General features: G+C 27.7%; 1 protein-coding gene across 1 annotated transcript; it reads right to left on the bottom strand.

Annotated features, from left to right (window-relative positions):
- Positions 1–11: 11 nt before the first annotated feature.
- LOC145968709 (cytochrome P450 4C1-like) lies at positions 12–12774 on the bottom strand. Its single transcript, XM_083094402.1, has 11 exons — positions 12431–12774; positions 11455–11635; positions 8402–8514; positions 4885–4975; positions 4140–4334; positions 3341–3407; positions 3031–3157; positions 2824–2905; positions 2620–2732; positions 2250–2487; positions 12–1535 (listed from the first exon to the last, which is right to left on the bottom strand). The coding sequence occupies exons 1-11, from the start codon at positions 12446–12448 to the stop codon at positions 1201–1203; spliced, it is 1560 nt and encodes a 519-aa protein (XP_082950528.1). The 5' UTR covers positions 12449–12774; the 3' UTR covers positions 12–1200.
- Between the last annotated feature and the right edge of the window lie 1760 nt (positions 12775–14534).

Here is a 14534-nt window from a genome sequence, read left to right as displayed (position 1 = left end):
CATTTGTGTAATAAGTGTTCACAAATCATTTATTCCTTTAAATCTTAACTATACATATAATCTTAATAATAATCTTAACTATAGTAATTCATATATTTCGTGCATATATATTCATATACGTATGTATATGCTCGATGCTTCGTAAAGAACGTTCAAACGTTTACCTCATATCACTTAAATACTATACAGAGTGTCCCATTTTAATCGATCACCCCGAATAACTTTTTTAATTTTGATTGTACAAAAAAACGTTTCAGACAAAAGTTATATGGTTAAAGGGGGACATGAGACGGTGCCATTAGTTTGACCTTGAAGAGTCAGCTGAAAGTCACGTGAAGGTCACCTCCAACTTTTTAAGTAGGACACCCTATATGCTTTTGCATATTCTTATAGCTCATCTCGAGAGCTTTCCAAAACACTATAATTAAGTTAGTTTTCATTAAGTACTTTCCGAGTTATGAGGCTTGAAATAATTTCTTCATTTTACATAAACTGTAAAATATCTTGTAAAATATTCATTTTTCGATTATCTTACCTTAATACTTTTATGTACAAAATACATGTACCAAATGAGAGGAATCAATTGGTGTAAAGAAAACACATAATTGTTTCGAAAAAAAAATGTAATTTGCAATTAACAATTACATTTTTTTTCTTAAAAATAACTGTGTTTTCTTTACAATTGATTCCTCTCATTATTTTGTACATCAAAGTATTAAGGTAAGATAATCGAAAAATGAATATTTTACAAGATATTTTACAGTTTATGTAAAATTAAGAAATTATTCAAGCCTCATAACTCGGAAAGTACTTAATGAAAACTAACTTAATTATAGTGTTTTGGAAAGCTCTCGAGATGAGCTACAAGAATATGTAAAAGCATATAGGATATCCCATTTAAAAAGTTGGAGGTGACCTTCACGTGACTTTCAGCTGACTCTTCAAGGTCAAACTAATGGCACCGTCTCATGTCCCCCTTGAAACCATATAACTTTTGTCTGAAACGTTTTTTTCTACAATCAAAATTAAAAAAGTTATTCGGGGTGATCGATTAAAATGGGACATCCTGTATATAAAAACATAATGTATAATACTAGTACTCTATATCCGTAACCAGAATAATGATTCAAATTCTGTAAATGAAAAAGATTATAAAAATGGCGCACGATAAAGAAAAATAGACATTTGCTGTTAAATTGATTATTTCTTTGGCGTGAAATGGATGCATATTTCTTCGCTTGGTCGGAAAATAAGAGATAGCCCGTATTTAACGGCTTCTTTTACACTTTTCACTCTCCACTTTCTCAGAATAGCTGTTAACAACATTTTCTCTTCGAGTAAAGCAAATCTCTGGCCGATACAGTTTCTTGGTCCGGCGCTGAATGGAATGTAGGCATATGGATTCCTGTGTTTCGAATTTTCCGGAAGAAAGCGATCTGGATCGAATTTGTATGGATCTGGCCAAATATCCGGATTTGTATGCGTTAATGCTATGGCCAACATGACTGTACAATCTTTCGGGAATGTATAATCGCCTAAAATAAAATTGACTGTGTATTTTGCTATATAAAATTTTATATTCATTTTTTTAATATAAATATTCTTGGAGTCTAATATTTCTGTGTAAAATCCATAATATAATGTTAAATCTACTTTAAAAAATCTACATATACATGATAATAATCGTGAAAGAATTCTATTTGTATAATAAAGGTATTTGAAGAATTCACACGCGGAGCAAAAAATGACAATTAAATTTTATCTTAAATTCTGTCACAAATTAGAGACCGTTTAAAATTTAATTTCAAATTATTGAGCATCAAAACGTTTTAATTTAGCTTTTAATAAATAAGGGAAAAGACAGAAACATTCACTTCATTATTAAAATGAAAATATTATTGTCTAATAACGATTTTTTTTTTTTTTTTTTTTTAAGTGTTTCCGGCCTGTCGGTCATCTCACACATATGTTATATTGCTGTGGATAGTATCCTATATATTAGAGAGTGTAATAAAAAACAGATTAACATATATACATTTTAAATGATTCTGCCAGTCCTTACAATAAAATCATATACTACTTTTAGTGTTTTGATTTCTTCTTTATTCAACCAATGCCATACGCATAATAACGAATTTTACAAATTTATAGGTTAATTTGAATAACTTAAGATCTTTGTTATCTTTTATATTAATCTTAATATTAAATATATTAACCTTAATATTAATAGAAATAAAGTCTTATCATACCTATTTTTACATCTTCCGCTAATTTCCTTGTGATTAAGGGTACACTTGGATATATTCTGAGAGTTTCCTTTATGATCCTATCGAGGTACTTTAATTGCGACAGCTCCTTTACGGTGGCTGGTGTTTCTGAATCTTTGAAAACTTCCTCGAGTTCTTCATGAACTTTTTCTTGATGCTCTAGATTATTGCCCAAAAGAAAGAGCGTCCAGGTTATCGCAACCGCAGTTGTGTCGTGACCCTATATCATTATATATTTTTATTACTCATTTATAATTATATACTCATACTATTATATACTCATTTATAATAATATTATAAACCCTGATAAGAAGGAGCTTCGCTTTAAATTTCAAAGATTTTTTTCTCTCACCTCGAACATGAATGTGTCGACTTGTGCCCTCAATTCATCATCATTTAACGGAGTTTCGGCCTTCTCATTCTGATCTAGTAATAGATCCAGAAAAGCTTTTCTCTTCCGCTTACCTAACGAAATAAATTTCATCAAGAATAATTCAAAAATTTATTAACACAAAACCATTAAAACATATATGTATAATTATAATTTTATAATCACCTATATCAAGTTCATCATCTTCACTTTCTACTTTGGTAGAACCGTTTTGCGATTGTCGTGTGATCTTTTTTTTACGTATTACCTGAAATTTGATATTTATTCGTTTGTAAATTTGTTGGATTCATCCAAACAAAAAATAGATTCAACAATTAATTTAATAAAATTCTGCTGATCTTAATATATCATTAATGTTTTTTTTGCGCATACCTCTCCCGTAAACTTATGGATTATGTTAACTATTGATTTATATTCCCTTCCTTGAGGTACTAAATTGTAGAACCAACTTGACCAATACCATGGTTGAAAGAATCGATCCATTATTAATTTCGAACCTCTAAAAATATGATTAAAACGTTAAATCTATATAACAGCATATTTATATAGATGCAATTATGTTCATGAATTAATTACTAAATATGCTATTAGTTTTTATAAAATTTTCTTAATAAGTCATTAATATTATCATTTTATTACTAATAAATTAACTTATAACTCATGACTTCATGACTTTTCGAACCTATGTATCGTAGCGGTATACTTGGTTTCCTCTTCTTGAGCATGTACATCCACACCCATTGCCGTTTCTGCAAAATAATAACTTCGGTTTAGAAACCGAAATCTTTTTCATTATGCTTCTAAACTCATTTCTAAAAGTTTATTTATATTCCTTCGTGCAATATCTAGCGGGGACCTATCTTATTTTGTACATACAAAGCAAATATTGTTACAGAAGCCGATAAAAAGATTGTAATTTTTCAATTTTTTTTGTTTTTTAACATAAAATCGGGAGGTTCCCGGTTTGTTTCTGTGTGTACTTTAATCGTGGAGAAGCATTTACTATTCTGTGCAATTAATAAAAAGATTTCGGTACAAAAGAAATATAATGTTATATCGGTAAAAAAGTCACTTTAGGAGCCCCTTAATGTCATAAATCTCTCAAAGTATTCTACACTGCTTATTCCAAAAAAGAAATGAAATTTATATTTATAATTATCGAAAATAATATAGTAATAATTACACTTAATGTTAAAATAAACTAATCTCTTTTTCTAATAAACTTATTTAACCGTTGCTTTGATACTAAAATAAATGAATAAATTGATGAGCAATCATCTACAACTTATTATTATGACGAATAAATTTGTCGATTCAACAAAATTAGAATTTAGTGTACTTGACAAGTCTATTGATATTCATATCCTAGTTCGTAATAGCTTCCCATTACAGCATAAAATGTACTACATTAATAATACTCTTTTATGTTCAAGAGAAATATCATATATTATAATAATATAATATACATATATATTTATTACCACATATAACATCGAGAGCAGCATTATTAGTGAAAGGAAAAATATTGATGGCCTTCCCTGGATTTTTTGCTATTTCTTTCTCGAGACATTTTGTCAAGATCTCTGCTTTTTCGGACATAACCACAGCAAATTGATCTAATATACTAAAATGGAACGTTGGTCCGATCAGTTTTCTATCATAGAACCATTGTTTTCCTAAAGTAGTATGAAACAATGATACATTTAAGTAAATGTTAAAAACACCATATGAAAGATAAAGACTATATAAATATTTATAAATAAAAATGAAAAAATCTATTATTATATAGATATTATTATATTTTTTATGACATTTTAATGTTTGTTTTGCATATTGTTAATAAATATTTATTATATAGATAAAAACAATTACACAAACAATTAACTTAGTGATGTTTTAGAACATGTCAATTTACATAATTAATATTAATGTAAAATAATAGTAATAAATATTAATGTGAAATCAATTACATAAATAATTGGACAAGGATAATAATGTGAAAGAATGTGTCTTCTTTTTCTTTTGCCAGGGTACAGATGTATACAAATTTGCATATGTATTAAAGTCAAACTTTACTCATCTTTTTATAATTTGTTCAAAATACTTTCGAGAATAACCATATATCATAAACGCATAATCTAATATAAACTCAAAATTATTTTCATATTTAACGAAATATTAAAAATGGTCTATGAAAAAATAGACTGAAATAGATTGTGGATTTACCTGTAGATGTTAGAAGTCCTTTGCCTAACCAAGATTCCAGCATATAATAAGGATGTCCTTTCTCAATATTTACGGTGCTGGGCATAATAATCTACAAAAATAAGTTTAGAAATAATATAAATGTATATAATAATTTATCACATTTGTTATACAAGATGTCCTTTCTTTAATTTTTTTCAGAAATAGTATCTTGTATACATAAATTTTATTCTAGATTTTCAATTTATTTATTTATTTTAACGCGTTACATACGTTTTTCATGATATATCATTAAATTAGGAGATATTCTATATAATATTTTAAATCGATAATAGAGATTGTGATAAAATGTACAAATTAATTTGGAAAGTAAAGTTTGATTATGGCACGCCGTTTTGCTATTTATTAATAAGATTTTCTTAACCTAAAATAAAAATTCAATAATTGATTTAAACTGAAGTAGATAGTTTTTCGGCATCATTTTTATTATGTTATAACATAATAAAAATGATATAAATGATAAAAATGAATTAAAATTATGTCTTGACAAAATTAATTCAAAATACATAGGTCCATATTCTAAATTCTTTTTTATCGATAAAAGTGCCTCTAAAAGTGACTTTATAAGCCTTCTGATTGGTTATAAGCCACTTTTAGAGGCACTTTCATCGATGAAAGAGGATTCAAAATATGGACCATAAAGAAATATACAGCCTATACGTGGAATTATTTTTGTCAAGACATAATATTAATTCATTTTTATTATGTTGAGATAATATTAATGTATTTTTATTTATATCGTAACAAAATAATAATTGTAGGAATATAAGTTATGTAAGCTATCATAATAATTCAGTGAATTAAAATTAAGCTACGACATAATAGAAAATCACGATTTAAAAATTATGTCATGTCCTAATAGAAATTCGGTAAATAAAAATTATGTTATAACAGAATAAAAATTGAAAATTAAAATTACGTGTGACTGTCATTTTAATCCTAGATTTCATATTAAATTTTAAATGGAAAGAAATTTTTATTATGTTAAGACATAATATTTATAGAGAATTTGTATTATGCACATAATTTTAATTCCCGAATTAAAATTCATGAATTAAAATTATATATTTAATTTTTATTCCAGAATTTGTATTATGCACATAATTTTAATTCCCGAATTTCCATTATGTACATAATTTTAATTCCTGAATTAAAATTCACGAATTAAAATTATATACATAATTTTAATTTCCGAATTTCCATTTTGTACATAATTTTAATTCCTGAATTAAAATTCACGAATTAAAATTATGTACATAATAGAAATTCGTGATTGGTGGCAACCCTACACGTCTACGCGCGGCGTTACGTTCGATATCGCGGCGTTAAGCCGCAATGAAATTGCTGCCTTTCCGTAAAAACTGCATATTAATTGGCTACACATTTCTCGGTCCGAGAACTCGGACCGATTTCTAGCATCCTGGACACAAGGTTTTACACATATGCCCCCGTCCTACGAACGCAATCTCAATGTATAATGTGTCTTTTGCCGCGTTTTTACATAACCTTAAAGTTCTATGTTCAGTTAATGACATTTTCTCGTGTTCCTCGATGACTATTTTCAATAATATGATTTTCAATCTTTCATGTATTCAGATCATGGACCTAAGAAGATATGGATGGAGTCTAAAGCGCTCATATGGGCGAGGGGGCTGTGAAATTTGCGGTAAGGGGGGTGTATAGCTCTGTCTCTTTCCAAATACATGTATTTTTATTCGAAAGTTAGCTAATATGGGATATATAATCTTTCGGGCATTATCGGATATGCCGGAAACACCCGAAGGTTGCTTTTGGAAAGAGACAAAGCTATACACCCCCCTTACCGCAAATTTCACACCGCCCCGGCTCTAGACTCCATCCATATCTTCTTAGGTCCATGATTCAGATAAAATAATTGTTTTTACGGTAATTATTCAGTTTAGGGGCCTCACCTCAAATATCGATAAAATTAGACTCATTCGATGCGTTTTTGCACGAAATGACCGAATCTGGCAGAAAAAAGTGTCGCTCTGCTCCGCGAAGCGAAATATTAATGCTTAAAGTTGAGGACTATTCAGGTTAGAAAATCTGTCATACCGATGGCACTAGCACTCACACACACCCACACGGGGGGGTGCAAGGGGGGCCTTCGGCCCCCCCTCCCGCACCCACCCCGTCCCCCTCGCTTCGCGTGGAAAGTTGCAAAGTGGAATAATTCAGGAATTAAAATTATGTACATGATGGAAATTCGGGAATTAAAATTATGTGCATAATTTTAATTCGTGAATTTTAATTCGGTCATTGAAATTATGTACATAATAAAAATTCGGGAATTAAAATTATGTCCATAATTTTTACTCCCGAAAAATATTTGTTATAACATAAAATAAATTTAGAATTAATTTTTTGTCTAGACATAATTTAAATTCTGCATCTTCAATTATGTCATAGCTAAATAATAATTTGATGAATTATAAATATGTCTAGACATAATAATAATTCCTTTTTCTTGAGTATTATTTTAATGTGATAGAATTTTTATGATGATATTAAATAGCAAAACGGCGTGCCATAGTTTGATCGTGAATTATTTCGGACGAAAAACAAAGGCGTTTTTTTTGATAACGTAAATAAGATAAAATAGAGTAAATAATAAGAGAGTAAGATAAGATAAAATACAAGTTTATCTCTTATATATATTTTAAATAATGTATCTTCTTTTCATTTTGTATAGATAATTTCATCACATTTGATCACTAAAAAGGCTAAATGAACTTTTTTGTTTTACATAAAAAGGGAAATTTACAAATTTGGTAAATATCTTATACTATTGTAGCAAATTTAAATCAATTTATTACATAAATGGCGAAAAAAAAGATTTATTCGGAATTTTAATTTTTTCTAAAATTGAAAACAATTTTGCTAAAGCAGCTTCAGCGTGTGCGCACGCACAAATACACACGCTCATATGCAACATAATATGAGACACAATATGATATACACATATACGAATAAAATTATTTTGATAAAATAATGAATAATTTTCTACTATGCATAAAAGCAATAAACGGTAAGAAACAATTACTAGAAATATATTATTTTATTTTAACAGCGAATTTTGATATTTTTATAAATAAAAATTTATTCAGAAAAAAATTTTCTATTACACCAAAAGAAAGAAATTTTCTGTTAAAAAATTAAAAAATTTAATATAATAATAAAATTTGATCACTTTTCATATGTATGCAAAAGTAATAATTGTGTTAATAACTAAAAAAATTATTTTTTTCCATGTAATTATTACATTGAATCTTTTTGATAATAATTATATTATTTAATAATAATAATAAAATATTTTTTAATAATACATTTAAAACGTTTACTTCCGCAAAAAGTTTCGCTTTCTTATAATAATAAATTATTATGTATTTATATATTTATCATCGCAAAAAATATAACAATCGATACTTTACACTAGCAAAGCTCTTTTCTTTCTTACCTCTAATAATTCAGGTTTATAAAGATTAATGAACGGTTTCAGGCCAATCCAATATATGTACATTCCTTCTTTAAGATATCGTAGCATACGTTCAGTCATCCATAGTACACGTTCTATAAATAAATACATAATCAGATATTTATAGTAATTACTTTTTATTATTATACTAATTATTTAATTATTATACTGATTTAAAATGAATAACGAATTTTTGTTTTAAATTTTATATATATATATATATATATATATATATATATATATATATATATATATATATATACAGGGTGAGCCATTTTAATTAACGCACGCAATTATTTCGGAAACAAAGCATTTTAGAGAAAAATGTTTCAGACAAAAGTTTTATGGTTTCGAGGGGGCCATAAGATGGTATCATTGGTTTGACACTGAAGAGTCATTTGAAGGTCACGTGAAGGTCACTTCAATTTTTTTAAATGGAATACCCTATATATTTTTGCACATTCTTGTAGCTCATCTCGAGAGCTTTCCAAAACACTATAACTAAGTTAGTTTTCATTAAGTACTTTCCGAGTTATGAGGCTTGAAGTCATTTCTTAATTTTACATAGACCGTAAAATATCTTGTAAAATATTCATTTTTCGATTATCTTACCTTAATACTTTTACGTACAAAATAATGAGAGGAATCAATTGGTGTAAAGATAACACATAGTTGTTTTGAAGAAAAAATATGTAATTTGCAATTAACAATTCCATATTTTTTCTTAAAAACAACTATGTGTTTTCTTTACACCAATTGATTCCTCTCATTATTTTGTACGTAAAATTATTAAGGTAAGATAATCGAAAAATGAATATTTTACAAGATATTTTACGATTTATGTAAAATTAAGAAATTATTTCAAGCCTCATAACTCAAAAAGTACTTAACGAAAAGGTACTTAATTATAGTGTTTTGGAAAGCTCTCGAGATAAGCTACAAGAATGTGTAAAAATATATAGGGTGTTCTATTTAAAAAAATTGAAGTGACCTTCACGTAACGTTCAAATGACTCTTCAGTGTCAAACCAATGATACCATCTTATGGCCCCCTCGAAACCATAAAACTTTTGTCTGAAACATTTTTCTCTAAAATGCTTTGTTTCCGAAATAATTGCGTGCGTTAATTAAAATGGCTCACCCTGTATATATAGGGTGTCCTAGACCACCCGTACACCCCTTTTCTTTAAAAAACTAAGCATTTTAGAGAAAAATGTTTCAGACAAAAGTTGTTTGGTTTCGAGGGGGCCATAAGATGGTACCATTGGTTTGACCTTGAAGAGTCATTTGAAGGTCACATGAAGGTCACTTCAATTTTTTTAAATGGAATACCCTATATATTTTTGCACATTCTTGTAGCTCATCTCGAGAGCTTTCCAAAACACTATAACTAAGTTAGTTTTCATTAAGTACTTTCCGAGTTATGAGGCTTGAAATAATTTCTTAATTTTACGTAAATCATAAAATATCTTGTAAAATATTCATTTTTCGATTATCTTACCTTAATACTTTTATGTACAAAATAATGAGAGGAATCAATTGGTGTAAAGAAAATACATAGTTGTTTCGAAGAAAAAATATGTAATTTGTAATTAACAATTACATATTTTTTCTTAAAAATAACTGTGTTTCTTTTACACCAACTGATTCCTCTTATTATTTTGTACATAAAAGTATTAAGGTAAGATAATTGAAAAATGAATATTTTACAAGATATTTTATGATTTACGTAAAATTAAGAAATTATTTCAAGCATCATAACTCAAAAAGTACTTAACGGAAAGGTACTTAATTATAGTGTTTTGGAAAGCTCTCGAAATAAGCTACAAGAATGTACAAAAATATATAGGGTATTCCATTTAAAAAAATTGAAGTGACCTTCACGTGACCTTCAAATGACTCTTCAAGGTCAAACCAATGATACCATCTTATGGCCCCCTCGAAACCATAAAACTTTTGTCTGAAACATTTTTCTCTAAAATGCTTAGTTTTTGAAAGAAAAGGGGTGTACGGGTGGTCTAGGACACCCTGTATATACAGGGTGACCCATTTTAACTTTGGCAGCCAAATAACTCGAAAAATAAGCAAGATAGAGAAAAATGTTTTAGACAAAAGTTGTATGGTTTCGAGGGGGCCATAAGATGGTATCATTGGTTTGACCTTGAAGAGTCATTTGAAGGTCACGTGAAGGTCACTTCAATTTTTTTAAATGGAACACCCTATATATTTTGGCACACTCTTGTAGCTTATCTCGAGAGCTTTCCAAAACACTATAATTAAGTACCTTTCCGTTAAGTACTTTTTGAGTTATGATGCTTGAAATAATTTCTTAATTTTACATAAACCGTAAAATATCTTGTAAAATATTCATTTTTCGATTATCTTACCTTAATACTTTTATGTACAAAATAATGAGAGGAATCAATTGGTGTAAAGAAAACACATAGTTGTTTTTAAGAAAAAATATGGAATTGTTAATTGCAAATTACATATTTTTTCTTCGAAACAACTATGTGTTTTCTTTACACCAATTGATTCCTCTCATTATTTTGTACATAAAACTATTAAGGTAAGGTAATCGAAAAATGAATATTTTACAAGATATTTTACGGTTTATGTAAAATTAAGAAATTATTTCAAGCCTCATAACTCAAAAAGTACTTAACGAAAATGTACTTAATTATAGTGTTTTGGAAAGCTCTCGAGATGAGCTACAAGAATGTACAAAAATATATAGGATGTTCCATTTAAAAAAATTGAAGTGACCTTCACGTGACCTTCAAATGACTCTTCAAGGTCAAACCAATGATACCATCTTATGGCCCCCTCGAAACCATACAACTTTTGTCTAAAACATTTTTCTCTATCTTGCTTATTTTTCGAGTTATTTGGCTGCCTAAGTTAAAATGGGTCACCCTGTATATATATATATATATATATATATATATATATATATATATATATATAAGTGATGTAATTTATATAATTTATAAAAGTATATATATACATGACAATATCATTCGTAAAGTTCCTCACCATGATCCGTTACGTTTCTTAATTCAAGTGCCACACCAACAGGAAATACGCCGCATTGAGGAATGTTGTTGAGTTTTCGTCGAAGGACACAATAATTGTACATTGTCGATAAAAATGAAGAAATTATTAAAACAACGAGCACAGCGCACAGTATCAAAAAGATTAAGTCCATCATTGTAGGCTGTAAACATATTGAATAGTTTATGTACGCAAATGCATAAATTATTACTTTTTAGAGTAGAATTATATTGGAATTTCACACACATACACGACAAAGATTTGATATTTACATCATTGAATATTTAATGAAGACTTATTGATGTTAATACGATGATTAATATGATGTGCATATATTTACATATCATTGCTCAAAGTTGAATATAAAATCAATGTCGGTGAGAATAATTTATCAACGAAATACATCCTGATTATTTCTAACTCGTTTAAGAGTATCGAATCTATACTCATTAACAACATTAACAAAAACAATAAATATTTTATATTCCACTTTTGTATGTCATATTTCGGTGATATCTTTAAAAATATTTACTGCTTCAAATGTATAATTTTTCTCCTTTTAATAAAAATTTAAAGATGAGTATTTATAGAATATTCAATCATTTGATTTTCTAATCAAACATACGTTTATGCAACAATGTAAGCGCTCCATCATCACTGTTTAATTGAAATGTTTGTATACAATTAAATTTAGGAGAATTATGAATTACGAGATTTTAAATGTACATTTAATTCTGCCTCCGAATAATAACTTGCTATAATTTTTTACATAATATATTTTAAAGAATTGAAACAATCAAAAAAAACATTTTACCATAAAATCTACTCTTTGTTTAATGAATTTTTTATTAAATTATATTTAAACTTTGCGCAAATTATTTTGTGTTTTGAAAAAATAAAGAGCAAAATCGAAAGTTTTAACTACATGATGCTAAAAAAATACAAAATTAATACTTACTGTTGTAGCATTTGACATTCAAACAACGATACTTGGGCAAGATATTTGGCACTGTTACTTGATGTGTTTCACCATTAGTTATATATCACAATTTATCATATTTCACAAATATAATATAATTAAATACAATAAGCTAATCAAAAAAAGAGAAAAAAAAGAGAGCGGATTTCTTTTCTTAAAAGAACTTTTGAAACAATTGTTTTTAAATACCAAAAGATTATAAAGATTATACACTCAAATAATTATATAAAGTCTTCACTTCTTCTTGAGTCAAGATTCAATCGCGAAATGTTATTGCGATCTTGATCTTTATCACGCAAGTCTCTTTCTCACTTTTGCGCTACTGGAACTCGCAATATATAAATACTCACACAATGTAACGCGTACGAGGCCACACTACTTATCTTGAGTTTTCCTAATGAATATTCCAACATGTCTACACGTTGAAAAAAATGTTGCATCGTGAATTGATCTTTTGTAGTGATAAGGTATGAGATAGAAACCGTTTGTATATAAATAGTACATTTAAGTGATGATCTAATTGCTATTTGTATATAAAGGGTGAATCATTTTACGTTATTCATTCCAATAACTTTTTATTTCTGATTGTAGAAACAAATATTTCAGACAAAAGTTGCTTGACTCGAAGGGAAACATAAGATGATGCTATTGATTTGATCTTGGATAATTGTTTGAAGATCACATGAAGGTTATCTTTAATTTTTTAAACGGAACCTCCTATTTTTATTACTTATTCTTATAGTTTATCTCGACAGCTTTCCAAAACACTATAATAAAGTATTTTTTCATTGAGTACTTTTCGAGTTATGAGGCTTGAAATAATTTCTCAATTTTACATAAACCATAAAATTTTTTTATTATTTTACCTTAATATTTTTATGCACAAAATAATGTGAGAAATCAATTGGTGTATGAAAAAAACAGTTGTTTTAAAAAAAAAATATGTAATAGTTAATTGCATTTTTTTCTTAGAAATAATTATGTGTTTTCTTTACACCAATTGATGAATTGGAGTGGGTAACTTTTAAAATGACTCCTGTATATAGTACATGTGAACATTGATTCTTAGGAACAGATAAATCAGCTATGTTCATGGTTAATAAATTTAATACATATATTTTTTTAAATACATTTTAATACTTACAGAGATTTATATATCTATTTTGCATATATAATGCTTTTTTCTATTAAAATCCATTTGTTACATAGTAATTCATTTGCATATATAAAATTAATTAATAATAGTATATTTTAAAAGACTAAAAATGTTTCAAGCAATGAATTGAATTTATAAATCTCAAAATGTATTAGATTTACTAATTTTTAACGTAGTTGATCTATTCAGTTCCTCCTTAAGCGCACATCTTTAATAAATGCTACAATGTGCACGTTGTGTTAGCTTTATCTATGTGTGAGGCGTGTGTAATCACCATTTACAACATAATGATACAATGTATATAATCTCCGCTATTGTGTATCCTATTAGTCACGATTGTTTTTCGCCAAACCAGTTATGATAATAGTTTAAGTATTTTATCCTTGTTTTATTCTCAACGAAATAACTCAATTTTTTACGATCGGTAATAAATTTTCGAGTATATATGCATATACATTTGCTGGATGCTATATATATATATATTGCAATTTTACATTGACAATGAGAAAAAAATTCATTAACTTGACTAAATTTAACTGTGATTATGATTTTTTGAGTTAAAATATTTAAATGTTTGACTTAAATATGATGTATTTGACTGAAATATTTAAATATTTTAACTAAAGAGGTAATAAACCAACTAAACGCATTCAAGTTAACGACTATTTGTTTAGTCGTTAACTTGAATGCTGTATACAGGGTGATTCTAAACAAACATTTGTCTTTAAAATATTAAATTCTTGAGTGAATTCTAAGACGATTTTTCCTTTTGCAAAATTTTGCCCGAAGTTTATTTTTTAAACTATAAGGGAAAATAGTTAACTAATTACGTAACGAGTATGAGAGGTAGGGACGACGCGATTCACTGTCCGATATAGACGATTACGTGAGGTGCTCGCTCAGCTGATTGCTATACGCGATGAATGT

This window comes from Camponotus vicinus, unplaced genomic scaffold (genome assembly GCF_025532165.1).
Source record: "Camponotus vicinus isolate PSW18456_S1 unplaced genomic scaffold, iyCamVici1.0 SCAF_1, whole genome shotgun sequence".
In the NCBI taxonomy this organism is placed as follows: Eukaryota; Metazoa; Arthropoda; class Insecta; order Hymenoptera; family Formicidae; genus Camponotus; species Camponotus vicinus.
This window is presented reverse-complemented; position numbering and strand designations above follow the sequence as displayed.

Excerpts from the sequence above, each read along its gene's own strand:
- LOC145968709 (XM_083094402.1), bottom strand. Across the intron at positions 8,515-11,454 it reads AAGAAACGTAACGGATCATG|AACGTGTACTATGGATGACT; the intron begins GTGAGGAACTTT and ends ATTTATTTATAG. Across the intron at positions 1,536-2,249 it reads AGCGGAAGATGTAAAAATAG|GCGATTATACATTCCCGAAA; the intron begins GTATGATAAGAC and ends ATTTTATTTTAG.